Source organism: Myotis nattereri (assembly GCF_964212035.1).
Source record: "Myotis nattereri genome assembly, chromosome: 3".
Lineage (NCBI taxonomy): Eukaryota > Metazoa > Chordata > Mammalia > Chiroptera > Vespertilionidae > Myotis > Myotis nattereri.
Window position 1 is genome coordinate 56,768,653 of NC_138077.1, and position 17,907 is coordinate 56,786,559.

At 53.5% G+C, this 17,907-nt stretch overlaps 1 protein-coding gene across 1 annotated transcript in view; it reads left to right on the forward strand.

The window, feature by feature from the left end:
• Positions 1-407: 407 nt before the first annotated feature.
• Positions 408-17,907, forward strand: part of MYLK (myosin light chain kinase) — a gene marked incomplete at its 5' end in the record, with an annotated part of 113,526 nt that continues 96,026 nt past the window's right edge. Inside the window, 7 exons of the mRNA XM_081085427.1 lie at positions 408-467; positions 1,645-1,810; positions 3,498-3,516; positions 4,722-5,257; positions 5,787-5,993; positions 8,777-8,911; positions 12,349-12,501. Of these exons, the coding sequence (XP_080941553.1) occupies positions 408-467; positions 1,645-1,810; positions 3,498-3,516; positions 4,722-5,257; positions 5,787-5,993; positions 8,777-8,911; positions 12,349-12,501 (1,276 nt within the window). The remainder of the gene's footprint in view (positions 468-1,644; positions 1,811-3,497; positions 3,517-4,721; positions 5,258-5,786; positions 5,994-8,776; positions 8,912-12,348; positions 12,502-17,907) is intronic.

The window sequence follows — 17,907 nt, forward strand, 5'->3', positions numbered from 1 at the left end:
GTTGGCCACAGCCCAGGTGTTTGGTCAGACTCAGTAGAATTCAGGCGTATCCAACTTTAAGGGAGTTTAGTAAATGAAGTCTAGCTGCAGGCCCAGGAGGTAAAGGAAACAGGCTTTGGTGCCACAGGTTTTCCCTGGAGATACAGGGGGTGCATCAGAAGTGTGTTTGAGGCACAGAGATGAGCAGGCTGCCCTTTACTGGTCCCTGGCCCCAATTTAAGCGACTTGGATGGCGTCAGAGAAAAAGAGATGTGAATTGCTGCAGTGTCTGAGGCTGGATTCTCTGCTGATTTCTTTCCCGGGACAGATTCACATCCCCCACAGTGGAGACCCGTCCTAGCATCTGGGGAGAGTGCCCACCAAAGTTTGCTACCAAGCTGGGCCGTGCAGTGGTCAGAGAAGGACAGATGGGGCGATTCTCCTGCAAGATCACTGGCCGGCCCCAACCACAGGTCACCTGGCTCAAGGTGAGGTTTTGTCTGCCCCAACTCTGGCCAGACCTGGGGATCCTGAAGGTTTAGCGTTAGGCCCTTGGACCAATGGGGGTGTCTTTCTAATCAGCCCCTTCTTTTTCATCTATAGGTAGTTCTTGGGGTTTCTCTGTATGTTTCACAGTCATGCTGGTTCCTGCCCCTGGCTGCATACTCTCCCTCTGTTACTCAGTCCACAATGTCCTATAATCCACACACACACAAAACAGCGTAAGACTTCTGTGCAACACAGACCCGACCATCTCCACAGAGTGGAATTTGAAGCCGTGGGACTTGGTTTTAACCCTCAGCTCCCTGGTTCACAAAGCATCTATACCGGCAAGTCATTTGGTCTCTTAGGACCCTGGTCTCCTTTTCTGGGAGGCAGAGCTCTCCCACCTGCCTTGAAATACTCCACGTGGAAGTGCTTTATAACTTTGAGGTCTGGGCGACGTGAAGGCAGAGGTGGTGGAGGAGGAGGTGGTGGTGGATAAGGAGGCAGCAGGAGAAAGTGGAGGGGCGAGTGGATGTTAAATGGCACTGAGGAGCCGTGGGGAAAACTTGGGGTCGAGGCGGGGAGAGCAGGTTTTCCACAGGTGGAACCCCTGGATTAAAATGAGTGATGGGACACGTTTTACCTATTTCCTGATTCTCCTGAACTGACTCTGAGGAAAGAATAAAAGGGACAAGGGGGCAAAGGAGAACTAAAAGGGGGAATATAGGATTTTCCACTGAAAACTGGGGCTCCTTTGAAACAGGCTCCATACGTCTGCTCTAAGCTCAACCCAGCACCATGCTGCATACACAGACCTGGGGTCAGGGCAGCTGGGCTGTTCAACGACCCCTCTTGCACAGCGAGGGGAATATAGTCATTAACGCTGCAATAACTACGTGTGCTGTCGAGTGGATTCTAGACTTACCCAGCTGATCATTTCGTAAGGCATGTAAATGTCTAGTCACTGTGTTGTGCACCTAAAACTAACACGATAGTGTATGCCAACTGTAATTGAAAACTGTCTTTTTAAAGCCTGTTTTCTAAGCATGTTGACAGAGCCCAGACAGAGGGCTCTCCTGCCCAGGCCCAGGGTCTGTCCCACGCGGATTGGCTGGAGGTAGGAGGACAGAGCCATCAGGGGAGCAGGTTTTCTGACCAAGCCACCCTCTCCCACCACAGGGAGATGCTCCCCTGCAGCCCAGTGCCCGAGTGTCTATGTCTGAGAAGAATGGGATGCAGGTCCTGGAGATCCAGGAGGTGAGCCAAGACGACGTGGGAGTGTACACCTGCCTGGTGGTGAACGGGTCCGGGAAGGCCTCCATGTCTGCCGAGCTCTCCATCCAAGGTAGGGCCAGGAGGCTGGTGCACACAGTCCCTCCTGGCGTCTGTACCCTCCTCGCGTGTCCATTATGCATCTCTGTGTTACACGTGTCCTATTCACATGCCCAGGTGTCCCCAGAGGCAGGGTCTTGAACCTGAGGGAGGAAGTAGGAGGGCAGCACAGACACGGCCACCCTCCGCCCCTCACCCGTGTCTTCATCTTCTCTTGTTCAGGCTCCTTTTTATGTCTCTAACTGCCCATCGGAAGAGCGGACATGGCTAACGCCATCACCCCAAATGTAACCTGCCTAAAGTTTAACTTACCATCCATGCTTCACTCTGTCCTTCAAATCAACTTAACTCTGTCTCCCCCATGATCCCCTTTTCCTTCTCCCCCAGACCGGACATTCCAGCCTCACCTTTCACCCCTGCCTCCTCTTGCTGTAATCATCTGTCCCTGTCAGTTCTTCCTTTGAAGTATCTTTGAATATGTCTCCTTCTTATATCGCCCTTGGTTCCATCAAGTCCAGCCTAGGAACGTCGGTGCGTGTGGAGCAGGAACCTTGAGCAAGGTGGGGTCTGGGGATCAAGGAGGAAAACAGCCTCCGCCTCTCCTCCTCCTTTCTCACCCTTTCTGCTGTGATGTTTTTCTCCCACATTTCCTCCCTTTCCCAGAAACTATTCCTCCTCACTCCCGTTACCATTTTTGGCCTAAGCATTTATCACAACCCACAGAAAGAAATGTGTTCCGCATTGCAACTCAGGACATGCCTCTGAATATACACATATTTAACTGAAACAAGTTTCTTGGAACCATCCTGAGTTGTACCGTGTACGGTCCATGCTGCTATTTTCTGTTCCGTCTGCATCATCTGGCCCGACCACAGGATCCAACCCCGCAGCCCACTGCAGGGGCAGGACCTGCTGTGAGGCATGGAGAGTAGAGTCTTAGTCACTCTTCCTTTACTTGCTGTGACATTGAATTAGAGACCTGCTCCCTTCTGAAGTGCTTGATGACAAAATCCTATGTCATCTGGGATTTGTTTTAAAACACTCCCAGAAAAGGCTCCAGGAAACAAAGCAAAGGAATAGATAAGACTGGCAAAATATTGATATTTCCTTCATCTGGGTGATGGAGTTCAGGGTTTATTGCATCCTTCTCTCTACTATTGTATGTTTTGAAATGTTCCATGATAAAATATAAAAAAAATAATGTGGCAGGAAAAAAATATATTTTTTGAGGAACTAAATAAAACACACTTTTCCTTAGCCTTTTGTAGCAGGTATGTATTTAAAAAAATGATGATCTGGGTGGTGTTGTTTTTGAGGGCCACGTGTAAATTAAACTGTTTGGGTTTGAAATGTTCAGCATGTGTTTATTTTTGTTTGTCCCTCTATTGGCTCTGGTTCCATCTGTGGCTAGAGAGCAGGACAGGTGCCCTGCTGCAGGGTGTGACGGCCCGGCCACCGAGACAGCCGGCAGCAGGGGAAGCACTGACAGTCCTCAGAGCTCAGAGGGGCTTGTCAGATTAACCCAACACGTTCAGGACCAGGGAAGCCGAAGGAGAGAGGGAAGTGGAACCGTGGGTGAGGGGGAGGTGAGAGCTTAGGGGATGACAACTGTAATGGAAGACGTTGCTGTCTTATTCCTTTCTCCTCTTGGTGTATAAAATATCCCACTAACAGTGTTCCTACCCTCTCCCTTTTTCCAGGTTTGGACAATGCCAATAGGTATGTGTAGGTTTTGTGATTATTATGTTTCCATCTAGAAATGCCCTGAATTTCTGAGTCATGGGGGAGGGAGAACTGTTTTGGGGGTGTTGTTTCATTTTGGGTGGAGAGGGAGGGAGAACTGTGTGGGGGTGTTGTTTTATTTTGGGTGTGGGGGGAGGAGAACCGTGTGGGGGTGTTGTTTTATTTTGGTGTTTCCTTTCGTTCTCCTATTGAACATGTGTCAGGTTCTATATCAGCCTTGCCATCAGTACTGAGACTCTGGACTCAGTGCCACTGTCTTTCTCAGCGTCTGCTCAGAGTCCTTTTCAGTGGCGTCATCAGGAAGGGCACAGCCTTCCACGTGCTGGGCCAGACCCCGCTGCCCATCCAGCTCCTCTTTCTCAGGGGCGCCCTCCCGGCGTGCAGGCGCAGCGGCCTGGGTGCTGGGGCGAGCAGATACCTGGTGCTGAGAAGGGCTTGAACAGAGCGCACTAATGCGTAAGCGCAGATGATGATGAGTCTGAGGAGAGTAACAGAGAAGAGCGCGTGTAGGCTCGAGGGCCAGAGAAGCCTTTCGTGAAGGAAGGTGTGATGTTTGAGCCCAGGTCTGTGAAGAGTGAGGTTAGCTGGTGAGGAAAAGCTCAGGCAGAGGGCAGGTGTGCGGGCTGTGAGGTGAGAGGGGGCACGGGGTCACTGTAGGCAACGCCCGACGCTGTCTTGTGAGGTTCAAGGGGCAGCAGGAGCCCCTGCTCACAGAGACGCCCTGGTCGGCCGTCTCGGGAAGCTCAGGTTTGCTCTTCACGTCATAGAAAAGCTGTTAGGAAATCTTTAAGTTTGAAATGGCATGATGCATGTGTTTAGATTGACTCGCCTGCTCCGTGGAACATGGAACAGAGGGGTCCGCATGGACGGGGAAGTGGGGGTGTGGCTGAAACTGGCTGGTTATTGTGGAGAAGAGAAATAAGGCAGATTTAATAAACGCGGGAAGATCAGGCTCTGGACTGGGGACGAGGGCCAGGGAAGGGTCGAGAACGGCTGCTCGTTCTCTAGCTTGGGAACCTGAGAACACTGCAGAGCACACTTTTGCTCTCACTTTCTCTTAATCCATGGGCTTCTGTGATCCCTGGAATCTGTGCTTGTGATGAGTAATGCTTGTGAGTAACCAGATGATCATTCTGTTTCTCCTCCTTCCCCGCTGTCCTCCTCCCGGCCACCACCCGCAGGTCAGCGTTGAGGGGGACAAAGGCAGCCAGTTCAGATATCAGGAAGGAAGTGGCCAATGGAGTCACACCGGGGCCCAAACTGGACAGCCTGGGAGCTGCAGCTGAAAGTAAGAACTGCTCCAGCGCCCAGAGAGGCGGCCCCCCGTCCTGGGCCCCAGACAGCCAGCCTCCGCCCCTGAGGGAGCCCAAGCTGGAACTGCCTGGAGACTCACCCAGGAAGGCCCTGAGGACCCCCATCCTGCAGAAGACCTCCAGCACCATCACCCTGCAGGCCACCAGGGTCCAGCCGGAGCCCAGGGCACCGGACCCAGGCACTCTCCTGCCTACCGGAGAGGCGAGGGCGAGGCCAGCCGCTCCCCCTGCAGCCACGCTCCCCACCAGGCAGTCTGTCCTGGGAACCCAGGACGTTGTGAACAAGGTCGCTTCCAGGAAAATCTCCACGGAGAGCCGGAGGGACTCAACATTCCCCACATTCGACAGCAAGCCCCAAAGCCAGGAAGTCCGTGAAGGTCAAATAGTCAAGTTCAGGTGTGAGGGTGAGTAGAGCTGAGGTCACTGGCCCCACAGTGTAGCCCTGGGTGGCCACTCCCTCCTTCAGCACTGTGTCCGAGCCTCTGGCACCACCCACCCCCTTGGGCACCAGCCACCCTGGAAGCCACTTTGCAGGGGCCGCCCCTCAGGAAGGACTCAGTCTAGTGTTCGAGAAATACCCAGCAGTGCCCTTGCTCGTTGTTGGGTAGAGCATCAGCCTTGTGCCCTAATTCTCACCACCCTGGAGGGGAAACTGATCATCACCATCAAACACCAGCCACAGGCCGTCCTCTCCTCCCTCCTGCTGGCTTTGGCTCACCTGGAGACCTAGCTGTCACCCTGTACCCTCCCCACTAGGACCCTGCCCCTGTCCTGGGTTGTTCACTTCTGTGACGTGGAGGGTCGAGGTGTAAGAAAGTGGACTCAAGCAGGAGGCAGCTACACACCAGTCAGAGCTCTTTCCTGGGTTTAGCCTCCCACCCCCCAGTACAGGGTGCTCTCAGGGGACCTCACGACCTTCACCTGGCCCTGCAGTTTCAGGGATCCCAAAGCCCCAAGTGGCCTGGTTCCTGGAAGGTGTCCCCGTGAGGAGACGAGAAGGCACTGTTGAGATCTACGAAGATGGTGGGTCCCATTACCTCTGCCTGCTGAGAGCCCGGGCCAGGGACAACGGGCGCTACAGCTGCATAGCCTCCAACATCCGAGGCCAGGTGTCCTGTGACTGGACCCTCCTGGTGAAAAGTGAGTACATTCCTCCGGGTCTCCCTGGGTTCTGGGTGGGGAGCAGGGCGAGGGGGAGCGGGGGTGGGGGGGAAGGGGGACTTCATATCCTGAACAAGGTCATCTCCCACAGTCCCCACCCAGGGCGTCCAACCCCGCAGATATTGTCCCCACATACATGCCAAGGCCAAAGTCACTGCTCAGGACAGTGACCCTGACCTCGAGTTCATCAACATCACCTCAGAATAAACTTCCCCGGCCCACACCCGCCCGGCCAGAGCTCCCTTTCTTGGGCTCCTCAGCTGCCTGGGTAGCGCCAGCACTCACTTCTCTAACCACAGGGAGCTGAACGTCCCCTAAATATACGCGTCTAAAGTAACATGAGCTGATGTGGGATCCCACATCTCTTCTGTTTATTGTAATATCTGCTTATAAAAGTAATGGGTGTTCATTGTGGGGAATTTAAACAATACATGATCCTATGACTCAAATATATGATATTTTAATGTTTTTAAAACAACATCGACGTTGTGCTGTATTCTAATTTGCTCATGTTACATGAGCTTCTTTATTTAATATTTGAAAACACAATTTTGATGGCCACATCATGTTTCACAGAATAATGTACCCAATTTAGGCATAGTCTTATTGTTGAGTATTTAGATTGCTCCCATGTGTTCACTCTTGTATAACAAAACTGTGATAATGCTTGTGCCCATCTATCTTTCTGTAAAATTTCCTCCTCTTTCTCTTTTTTCCTATCACAGCAGAGAGCTGTCTGTTTCCCTTGGGGAGACTTCTCTTTCCACTCTTTCCCTTCTCCATAAAGACTGAAACCAATAACATCCCTCTCCCGCCATTCTCTCTCCTTCTCCCTTTACCCAGAGGCCCTTCTTCCCCCGTGGGCATGATCTGCTCTTCCCTGTGCTGGAGGGGAAGGAAAACTCTTCCTTCTGCTCCACTGCCTCTTTAGCTACAACTTTCTCTCTCTGCTCCCTCTTCCTTAAACTTGCTGCCACCTAGAGAGAGTCTCTATTGCCGGGACGGACCGGCAGACCCTGAGCCACGATGCATGAATTACTCTGACATACGTTTCTGTAAAAGAGAGGCTAAGAGGCTGCTTGGCTGTAGCAGCCAAGCAGCCCTGTTCGCCTGCCTCCTTAGGCTTTTATTTTAACAACAGGTTGAACTAAAATTAGCTATTAAGTACTCTCAGCAGGGTAAGCATCCTTGAGAAGACACATGCGTCTGTGGTGTCTTTTAAGGAAGGACGTGTCTAAGTAAACACCTGGTGGCTCAGACTTGTTTGGAAAAGTCAAGACAGGGGCAGGCACCTTCGGCCAACTCCTGCTCTGTGCCTCCCCAGGCTATCACAGCTTCTGTGATTGTAACAGCGAACACTCCACCAGAAAAGCCTGCTCAGTGTGCCGGCATGTGTGCTAATGCTCTACTTGCATTGCTCCATTTAGTTAGCCCAGCTGTGTTACAAGCCAATTGCAGTCACACCCAGTACTGAGCTGTAGTGAGGTTAAGTGACTTGTCCAAGGTCACACACTTTGTAAAAGGTTCCTAACCCACGTTGGTCGGATATGAAAGCCCATACTTTCAGTGGCTCACAAAGGCGTTTTTCTAGGGAGAGAATTGGACACCGGCAGGAAAGAAGTAGAGGTGGTGCCTCCCCACACCCCCTTGAGGTAGCCATCCATCCATCCCTCCCTCGGGGCCAGTCCCTTTCAGATGCCCCATGACTGACTCCTGGCTGCTCTCCCCTCAGGGGAGCTCTGGTCTAGCGGGGGAAGTGTGGATGTAGCCGAGAGCCTTGCTTCACCATTGGGCTTGGCTATGGGAAATTATTAGCTTCGTCTGTAAAGTAAGCTAAGACAGAAAACGCATGGCCTTGTCACAGTCACGTCTGGAAAAGTACCTGGCATATAGTAAGCCCTCAACTCTTGGGTTTGGCCCTTAAACCCTTGCAGTATAGTCACATGGCTTGCCTCTCATCACTGTACTGAATAGCGTCTATTGAAAAGCACAGAGGAAATGTTTTTAATCATCTAGTCCAGTTACCTTTTCTCAGCCGTCAGCCACCTCGACATTTCTGCAGCGTGTCCTAGTCGTTGTACAAGAGATTATCTATCCCTATTGCTCTTAATTAAGGTCCTCAGACTACAAAATGCTCCCCAGTTCACCAATGTACAGACTTCTGGGAAGTCTAGCTGGGTGGTCCGCAAGGTCAGCATCATGCGGAAGCTTCGTAAGGCACAGGCCCCACCCCCAGCGGCCCTGGGCCATTGGCGTGGGGTGGAACACTGGGGCGCATATGTGCCTGTCATCTGATTCAGTCCTGGAACTGGAAAAAGTAATTATTCTAACTTAAAATCGAAATGTTCTCACGAGTGACCTGGCCATGTAAAACGATAGTCACAAGACTGTGCAGTCACCGATGGATGTAAAGAAGCTTAGAGACACTGGGCAGTGGAGTAGGACCAGAAAGGCAGAAGGAGGAGATGTCAGAGTCAGACCAGGCAGGAGTGTCCAAGTCCCCTGGGAGGAGGCAGGCCCAGGTCCTGAGCACCCCCACACATGGTGCTTTGTGATGGTGGAAAGCCCTGCCAGGTACTGTTCCGCCGCAGGCTCCAGGCCTGTACCCCAGAGGTGTGCCCGCTTCCGTGTGAGGCTCTGAGGAAGCCCTGGGCGCCCAGGGCAGTGAGGTGTCCACCTGTGAGGCTTGGAGTGACTGCCGTCAGTCGCCAGAATGGGCCAGCTGGGGTCTGAGATGGCCTGTCTGCTCTCTGCCCGCACAGGACCGGCCTTGATGGAGGCGGCCCCCTCCTTCTCCAGCGTCCTGAAGGACTGCACCGTCGTCGAGGGCCAGGACTTTGTGCTCCAGTGCTCGGTGCAGGGGACCCCAGTGCCCCGAATCACTTGGCTGCTAAATGGTGAGCCCCCCTGCCTCAGTGCCCTGCCCTAGCCCTCGGGCCCCCTTGGTCCTGCCTGCGTTCTCTCTTGGCTTCCACTCTTATCACTCTGAACCACATATGCATCAGAAGGAAGCACAGGTACAGGGAGCGAATGGGACCTGCCCCTGCCTGGCTGGGGATACTGGGCAGGTTACTACTCCCTCTGAGCTTTGAGCTCCTCGCCTGCAAGACGGAAATAATGCCACTTACCTTCCAGGGTGGCGGCCGTGAAATTAAATTACATCCTTTATATAAAACAGTTAACGAAGTGCCTGGGACATAGGTGCACAAGCCATTTAGTTTCTTTTTATGTGGCCAGACTCATAATAGGCCCTCAATAAATATTTGTGGAGTCAATAAAAGAACAAATACACCAAATTAATGAACCACACCAGAAGTTACTCAAAGGACCTTGTCTTTGATTTAGTGGCAGGTGGTGTTGGGGTCCACAGACCAGTAATTTTTTTAATGGTATAGTCCTATGGAGACATGCCAACTTTTAAAAAATGTATTTAATGATTTTGAGTGTGGAAGGGAGAGAGAGAGAGAGAGAACAAGACAGAGAGAGAAATATCGACTTGTTCCACTTATTTGTGCATTCATTGGTTGCTTCTTATATGTGCCCTGACCAGAAAGGGAACCCACAACCTTGGTATATCAGGACGAGGCTCTAACCCACCGAGCTACCCGGCCAGGGTAGCAAGCTTTTTTTTTTTTTTGCCAAGTAATGTCCTTTGAAAAAAATTTCATATATTATCACCCTCCTCTTTTTAAAAAGGCCTTTAAATCCCAAAAGTCTGGAAGAACTCTAATTTTAGAACTGAGAACAGCCCATAAAATTGATGAAATTGAGCAAGGTCTGCTTTGGGGATCAGCAGGGGGAAGGAAGGAGCAGCTGCCCAGAGTCAGGAGACAAGGGCACGCGTCCTTCTCCGCCATCGAGTGGTTGGGTGACCGGGACACCCCCCCCACCCTTACCTCTCTGGCATCACCCGTGAGGAGGTGGGCTGGAACAGAGGTTCAGGGTCTCAGCCAACTCTCAGGGCTGACGGGATAGGCCAGTGGCCGGCAAACTGCGGCTCGCGAGCCACATGCGGCTCTTTGGCCCCTTGAGTGTGGCTCTTCCACAAAATACCGACTTCTGTGCATGGGCCACGAAGTTTCAATCGCACTGTACGTGCGTGATATTTTGTGGAAGAGCCACACTCAAGGGGCCAAAGAGCCGCATGTGGCTCGTGAGCCGCAGTTGGCCTAACACAGGGATAGGCTCCTTAAGGTAGAAGGGCACCCATCACCTATGCACCAAACAGTCTCCAGCTGTTTGTGCACCACTGACGTGTATGTTGCTTGGGAACCTTCCTCGTTGGTATAGTATAGTCTGTTAGGCTTTGATGGAAATTCTCTCTCGTCGGTGAGCAAAGGCGCCATGGAGTTTTCCTGTGTGTCGTCGACTGGGATCGCTAAGTGAGCACTGGGCTCTCCCCGCCCGCCACCCTCGCTGAGAACATAGCCCCTGCTGGGTTCGTGACTAACTGCAAGGAGGCAGCCTCCTTGTGGCTGGGACGGAGCATGGGCGTAAGGACTAGCGATGGATCTGAGTGAGAGAGCTTCCCTTCCATCTGCCTCCGCGTCCCAGCCAGAGGCGCAAGGACGTGCTTCTGTGAAGGGCCAGATAGTGTTGTCTCCGTCAAGCTGCTCAGCGCTGCTGTCCTGGCACAGAAGCAGCCAGACACAATATGCAAATGAACGAGTGTGCCGCGTTGCAGTAAAGCTTTACTGATGGACACTGAAATGTGAATTTCGTACAATTTTCAAATCATGGAACAGTTCTCCTTTGATTGTTCAACCCTTTAAAATCTGTAAAAACTGTTCTTAGCTCTCAGGCTGTACAAAAACAGGCTTCAGGTCAGAGTTGTCCCCTGAGTCGTGGTTTGCTGACCTGGTCTACACACGACTGAAAGGCAACCCCACCTCCTTATTCCTGGTGAATCTTGGCATTTCCACACTCTGACCACTAGAGGGCAATTGTACTCAAGTTGGGTCCCCGTGGCCACTGTCTCTGGTCTTAACCTTCGTGGAGCTGGGAGAGTTGTGTCTCCAGATCTGAGTGCCTCTTTTCTGGGGCCACCATCCCATCCCATCTGGTGGGGACAAGATGAGTTGTGCCAGTAAAAGGAGAGCTCTCACACATCTGGTCAGCATGCTTGACAGCAGAGGCAGGGCAGTCATGGGATGTACTGGTATTCTCAAGGAAGAGAGGTCTTAGGGTGTGATTGTCACAAAAAATAAAAACCAAGAGCAGTGGTCCACCCTCTCAGTAGCAGGCCCCTGGCCCCTGCCGTTCCAGTCCCGATTCGGTGCAGGGCAGCAGGGCAGGCCGAACCTCCTCCCTCAGGTCCTGTGCGTGCTTGGCCGCCTCTGCCAGACTGTCACGGAGACGTGAGTGTTGTTATGTGCAGAAGAAAACATTGCATTGCGGGGAGAACACTTCTCTCCATACTCCCTCCCTCCCCCACCGCTCGCCCCCAGCTGTATGAAGTGCGGCCTGACGAGGGAAGAAGCTGACATTTGCTTCCTATGTGGTGAACGGACACATTCCTGCTCTAAGGCCACAGTCCTCAGCGATGAGGTTTCTTCCTCCTGCAATGAAAGCTCACATCCTGGGATGATAAGGGCCCGGGAACATATAGCATTAAGGGAACCACTGAGTTCCTAGCCTGCGTTTCTCCCCCCATGCAGGATTTTATAGAGGGCCTCTCTGGCAGGGTCTCTGGGAAGAAGGGGCCAGTGTTGTTTCCACTTCCCCGTGTTTATCTTTCTTGTGAACCCTAAAATGCACCTTGTCCCATGGAAGACATGCACCTAATTGCAGCACCAGGTTGAGAGTTCTGGGAACTCTCTGCAATGGCCATGGAATCCTTGTTTCTGGAGACTTCTAAAGGGAGTCTGGCTGGTCTGCTCTGCCCGAGGCTGGGCTGTGGGCCAGATGACCCTGTGAGATTCTTTCCAGGCTTCGAAGTCTGTGAAGTCCAGGATGTGGACTGGGGGACTATTTATGTAAACAGAATGCACAGAACTGTGCCCCTTTCCTTCCCGCATTCTAAATGTCTCCAGAACCTCTCCCTCAGTCCTTCCAGCCGCAGTCTCGCTCCTCCACCCTCACAGTTACTCCTCTCCTCCATCTCCCTAGCACCTGCCTCTTTCTCCACCCACAAGCCTCTGCCCAGGTGGCTGTGATCGGGGGGGGGGGGGGGGGGGGGAGGGGTTTGCGGGGGTGGCTGACTCCTCATTAGGTCTCAGTGTGTCCGAGCAATGATGGTGAGCATCAGAGTCACTACCAGAGCAGCCTGCTGAGGACAGGGCTCCGCCCCGTCCCCGTGCTGCCTGGCCTGAGCCGTCCTGTGCTTCCTCCACAGAGCAGCCCATCCAGTATGCGCACTCCACCTGTGAGGCTGGCGTGGCTGAGCTCCACGTCCAGGACGCCCTGCCGGAGGACCACGGCACCTACACCTGCCTGGCGGAGAACCCCTTGGGGCAGGCGTCCTGCAGCGCCCGGGTCACTGTCCATGGTAGGAGCCTCTGCAAACACACCTGTTTTGGAAAGAGGGCCCTGCACCTGAGTGCAGGCAGGTGGAGGAGATGGCCTCCAGGAGTCCACAGGGACAAGGGTCTGCCATGGGAGATGGACATTCAAATGCCAGTCCCTGCCCCCTCATCCCACCAGGGCGGAGGGGAGACACAGCAGAAAAAGGCAAAGATTCCTTGTCTCGAGCAGCTCCTGATCCGGCAGGAAGAAAACCGCACACTGAAAGATGACCTCGGAGGAGCACCCCATCCCCTAAGAGCTAAGGCTCTCGCAAATGCCCCTCACGTGCTGGGGGACACTGGGGACATCGTGCCAGTATTGAGGCCTCTAAAGGTCTGTCCCTGCTCCTCCCACCACCCAGGCTTGTTTTTACACATCACCAGCCTGGTGTGCGGTAATCTGATTATCCCCGTCATCCATTGATCCTGCCAAGGGCTTAGTCCCAGGAAGGGGCAGGGCCGGCACAGAACTCAAGTCACAGCCGTCTGGGCTGTGGTGTCGGTGGTGGTGACAGTGGCCGGGAAAGTGTCCTCGGGTCCAGGTGTCCAGGTAAGCCTGACTCCCCACCTCACCCTGGCCTGGGCCGGCTCTTGGGGTGACTGGGGCAACTGGGCCTGGGGCCTTGAACAGGGTGCCCTGTGCTCTGCTTTCCCTGCAGACCAGCAGGAAGCCTATGTCTTCCCACTCTGTCCCCTAGGGCCCAGGCCTGCCAGGGAGAACGTTCCTGTCACCTGAGCAGCCACCTTCTGGGTTTCACTGCAAAGGGAAAAGTCATGAGGGTTATGCGTTAAGTACTTCCACCTCACCTGTATTTTTTCATCTGAACCTCAGCAGCCCTGGGTGGGGGGCTCTGTTTCACATGAGGGGTCTGGAGGACTGGAGAAGGGAACGTGACTTGCCTGAGTACTCCAAGTGAGTAAGTCAAGCTGCCCTTCCAAACCCAGCTGCTCGTGCTCCAAGCCCGTGCCCATTTCTGAGCCTGCCCTTTCCAGAGTGTGTGTCCCCTGGCCCAGGGCAGGAGGCTGGCCCCATGGCTGGGCAGTGTCAGCCACGTAGGGATAAAGGAGTCCGCACTGACCGAGGGCATGGCCAGCACTGGCTCCCTGGGGTCTCTGCCAAGAGGGGACATGCTCCCTGGTCTCCATTTCTCTGAGGGGCCTGTGCATGGGGCCAGCACCATGACCTGGTCTCTCTTCCTCCAGGAAGCTCTCTAGGTCCTGGTCGGAGCCTGGCTCTGACCCTGGGTATTTGTCAGCCAGCATTCTGGTTTCCACACTTACCCGTTTCCTCACAGATCTCATTTCATGGCTCCTTGAGGGGCCTGGGGAAATTGTGTTCATGAGACTTAAGAGGAAACAAGAACAGATCTGGGCCTCATCTCCTTGGACCAGGGAAGCAGCTCTCCCCTTCCCACCAGGAGCTCTCCCTGGAGGTTTGCACGCCAACCCCAAAATCTAGTGGCATCCGAGAGCCAGGCCTGTGTTCAGTGAGCGTGGCATTTCAGCCACTCCCTCACTAGCTTCGGCCCGTGGCCCCGCTAATCCAGGGCCCGTCCTGGTTGCCAGTGTGAAGATTGGATTAGAAAGACCCAGCTGAGCTGATAGTGCAGCTACAGGTGGGGGACCCCGGGCGAAGGATCGGGAAGTCTGGCAGCCACCCTTCCTGCCTCCTGGTTTGTGGGTGGAGTGGGGCCTGCGGGAACGCCCATCCAAGGGTGTTTTAAAGCAGAAAGGGAGGGGGCCGGCAAGAACTCTGAGAGGCCATTTGGACTTGCTCTGAGAGCAGGCCTGCCTGAGTGAGCAGCCCCTCCCCGTGTGGGATTTACTGACCTGTGAAGGCCAGACCGAGGCGCAGATACCATAAATGGTGAAGGAGGCCGAGAGACACAGCCGTGCGCTGAGGCCGGATGCGCTGGGGCTGTCTGCACAAGGATCGGGGCCCGCAGAGCCTGGCACAGTGACACCCCTGACCCCATGCCCCCAGGGACTTGGGAAGCTCGAGTCCACATGCTGCACCACCCTCCCTCCACAAACTGGAGTGTTCCTTACTTGATTGGTAGCTCCGTTGGCTCCAGGTCCTGAGGGCCACTTAGGGGATGGGAGATGGCTGCAGTGGAGGCCTTTGTCCCCTGTGGTGCCTGCGCTGTCTGTCCTCTCCCTCTGCCCAGGCCTGGCCTGTCTGCTGCCCTCAGCGTGGCACAGGGCCACAGTTGGAGCGCGGGTGTGGCACTAACTGCCTGGGTGTGAATCCGGCTCCGCCGCTCACCAGCCCTGCAACCACCAGGCCTCACCTTCCTCTTCTGTGAAGTGGGGACGCTGATAGTCACCCCAGTCCTGTGAGGGTTAAATGCATGAATACCCGTAATGTCCCCAGGATGTAGGAATTGCTGAGTAAGTGTGTGCTGTTGTTCCACAGGGCCCTGACCTTTAAACAAAATAGAAGTTTAAAATGCCAAGTCTAAGGAGCCTTCTTACCGAAGGATCAACTTTGCCTCAGTGGGCCGTTGACTATCTGTTTTGTTAAGGGGAAGGGGAAGTCCGAGGATGGTCTCAGGTACCCCATTCAAGGGGCTCTGGCCACAAGAGGGCGCCGTTCAGCAATGCACCTCCCTCCCGGTCGTCTGGGTTCCAGGGCGGAACTGTTTGTGGGGGCAGCTCTGCTGGAGGCCAGAGCTCAGTGGGAGAGGTCAGCAGATACTTTGCTGAAGACCAGATGTGGGGGCTCTTTCTCACCTCTTTAGCCTTTTGCTAAGGTTTTGCAATCATCCGGAAGTTGGCCCAGCACTCTGGCATGGTTTCTGCAGCCACTTTTTCCTTTCTCTGCCTCTTCTCCTCACTATCCCTTCCTCCATAAATCCAGCTAACTCCCTCTCACATATGTCACTTCCTCTGGGAGGCCTTCCCTGATCACCCCAGAAGGGCTCTCTGACCAGCTGTACCTCCCTTATTATCATTGTGCTTAAATACCAGCACGTCTTTACTGAGCATCTGTCTGTGCCAGGTTTGTCCTGGGGACCCTGCACCGAACAGGGCAGACAGGCTCTGCCGTCATGGCGTGTACATTCTGATGGGGAGACGGGTAAGACTCAACATCTGGTTGAATCGAACACTGACAAGCACTGTTAGAAAATGAGGACAGAGGAGGGTGATGAAGGAAGTCTCTACAAGGAGGCGACTTCTGAGCAGAGGCGTCAGTGGACTGGAGGAAGAACGCTCCAGGTAGGCGGTACGCAAGTGCCAAGGCCCCGAGTCGGGAACCTGGTCAGCCTGTGGCTGGAGCAAAGTGAGTGGGTGGCCAAGTGGTAGAGGATGAGTTCAGAGATAGAGGCAGGGTACATCATGCAGGGCACCCAGGGGTAAGGACAAAACATCCTATTCTGTCCAATTTCACTTCGTTCCCCTGCAGAGTGTAAGCTGCCTCCAGGCAGAGACCATGTTTTACTGTTGCAGGTGAAGCAGGGCCTGCCATGTGGACGTGTGTTCAGTGAATGAATAAAAGAGCAAGCTGAGGTCGAGTCTCCCCAGCAGTGGCAGCGTGTGTGTGTGTGTGTGTGTGTGTGTGTGTGTGTGGCGGGGGCGGGGAGGGGGGACAGGCCTTCTGTCTACCTCCTCACTTGTCTGGGGCTCAGTCAGTGCTCACCGGAGGTGCAGGAAATCCACAAACCAGCTCTCAAGTCGATCACCAAATATCCTTTCCTTGGCCCCACTTAAAGGAAAAAAAAAAAAAATCCCCAGTAGTTAATCAGGCAATGAAAGCCTTCCCTCCTGACCCAGGATGGAGCCTAAAGGATGATTAATCCAAATTCCTGCAAAGTCCAGGAAGATCTGAACGAGAATAAATTGTTCAGTGCATATGGACTGTGTCATTGGTGGGGGCTTCCTTAGGCTGGAATATTTTAATTTATCTCCTCTGGAGTATCTTTGTGGAGGCGAAAATTCTTAAGTGACTAGATTTATTAACCTACTAATTGCACCCATTTTGACATAGTTTTGAGCCCAATGGTTTGTTTATTTAACTGAAGGTCTGCTGGGCTTTTTAACGACGCCTAAGGACATAGAAAAAAATGAAACTTAATAGCCATATTTATTAGAGAACTTGTTTTGACGTGAGGTCCTAATGACAACAAAGGGCCCTGGGGAAGTCGGCCGTGCACAGTGAAAGCATCAGGAGAAGCCCAGGCCTTCAGATCAGGGGCAGCCACTCCATGTGGTAGCTCTGAGCACGGGCAGCCTCTGTGCCTGAAGACACTGCTGCCACCTCCTCTCTCCTAGTCATGCTCAGGTGCTTTGCACCCCGTGTGGTCTGTCCAGTGGGTGTCAGGTATGGACCCTGCCCGCCATGAATTTAAAAACACTGAAAGCTTTTAAAATATGTATGTCAGCTAAAGAGAAATTTATTGAAGGAAAAGGATAAGTATCGGTTTTAACTTGTCTTTAATATATATTAAAGATCTTTATTGATTTCAGAAAGGAAGGGAGAGGGAGAGTTAGAAACATCAACAATGAGAGAGAATCATTGACTGGCTACCTCCTGCACAGCCCCACTGGGGATCGAGCCCGCAACCTAGGAATCAAACCATGACCTCCGGGTTCATAAGTTGATGCTCCACCACCGAACCATGCCATTCGAGCAACTTGTCTTTTTTTTTTTAGGACCTTAAAACATCTGCCCAAAGGTCTTTCAAATTTCTAAGAAGGCAAGCAGTGAAATGTTAAATTATTTAAAATCAATAGTTTTGTTTTATATAGGTGGACTACAAAAGTTTGGACATGTAGGACCTTCATGTTCCAGAAGGACTTCCAAGTACATAGTTTACATCTGTGTCCATGTGATAGAACTTGAGCCTAGTTTTACTGATCAGAGATTTATACTGTCTGCTTATATGCACACTAGGGGCCCGGTGCACGAAATTTGTGCACTGGGTGTGTGTGTCGGGGGGGGGGGGGGAGTGTCCCTCAGCCCAGCCTGCCCCCTCTCACATACTGGGAGCCCTCAGGCGTTGACCCCCATCACCCTCCAATCGTAGGATCGGCCCCTTGCCCAGGCCTGACGCCTCTGACAGAGGTGTCAGGCCTGGGCAGGGGACCCTCATTTCCCCCCATCACTGGTTCTGCCCCCAGCCCAGGCCTGATGTCTCTGGCCCAGGCGTCAGGCCTGGGCAGGGGACCCCCAGACCCCTCCGATTGCTGGCTCTGCCCCTTGCCCAGGCCTGATGCCTCAGCCAGAGGCGTAGACCCCCATCACCCTCTGATCACCTGATTGGCCCCTTGCCCAGGCCTGACGCCTCCGCCAGAGGTGTCAGGCTTGGACAGGGGACCCCCATCTCCCCCCAATCACTGGCTCTGGCCCCCGCCCAGGCCTGAGGCCTCTGGCCCAGGAATTATGCCTG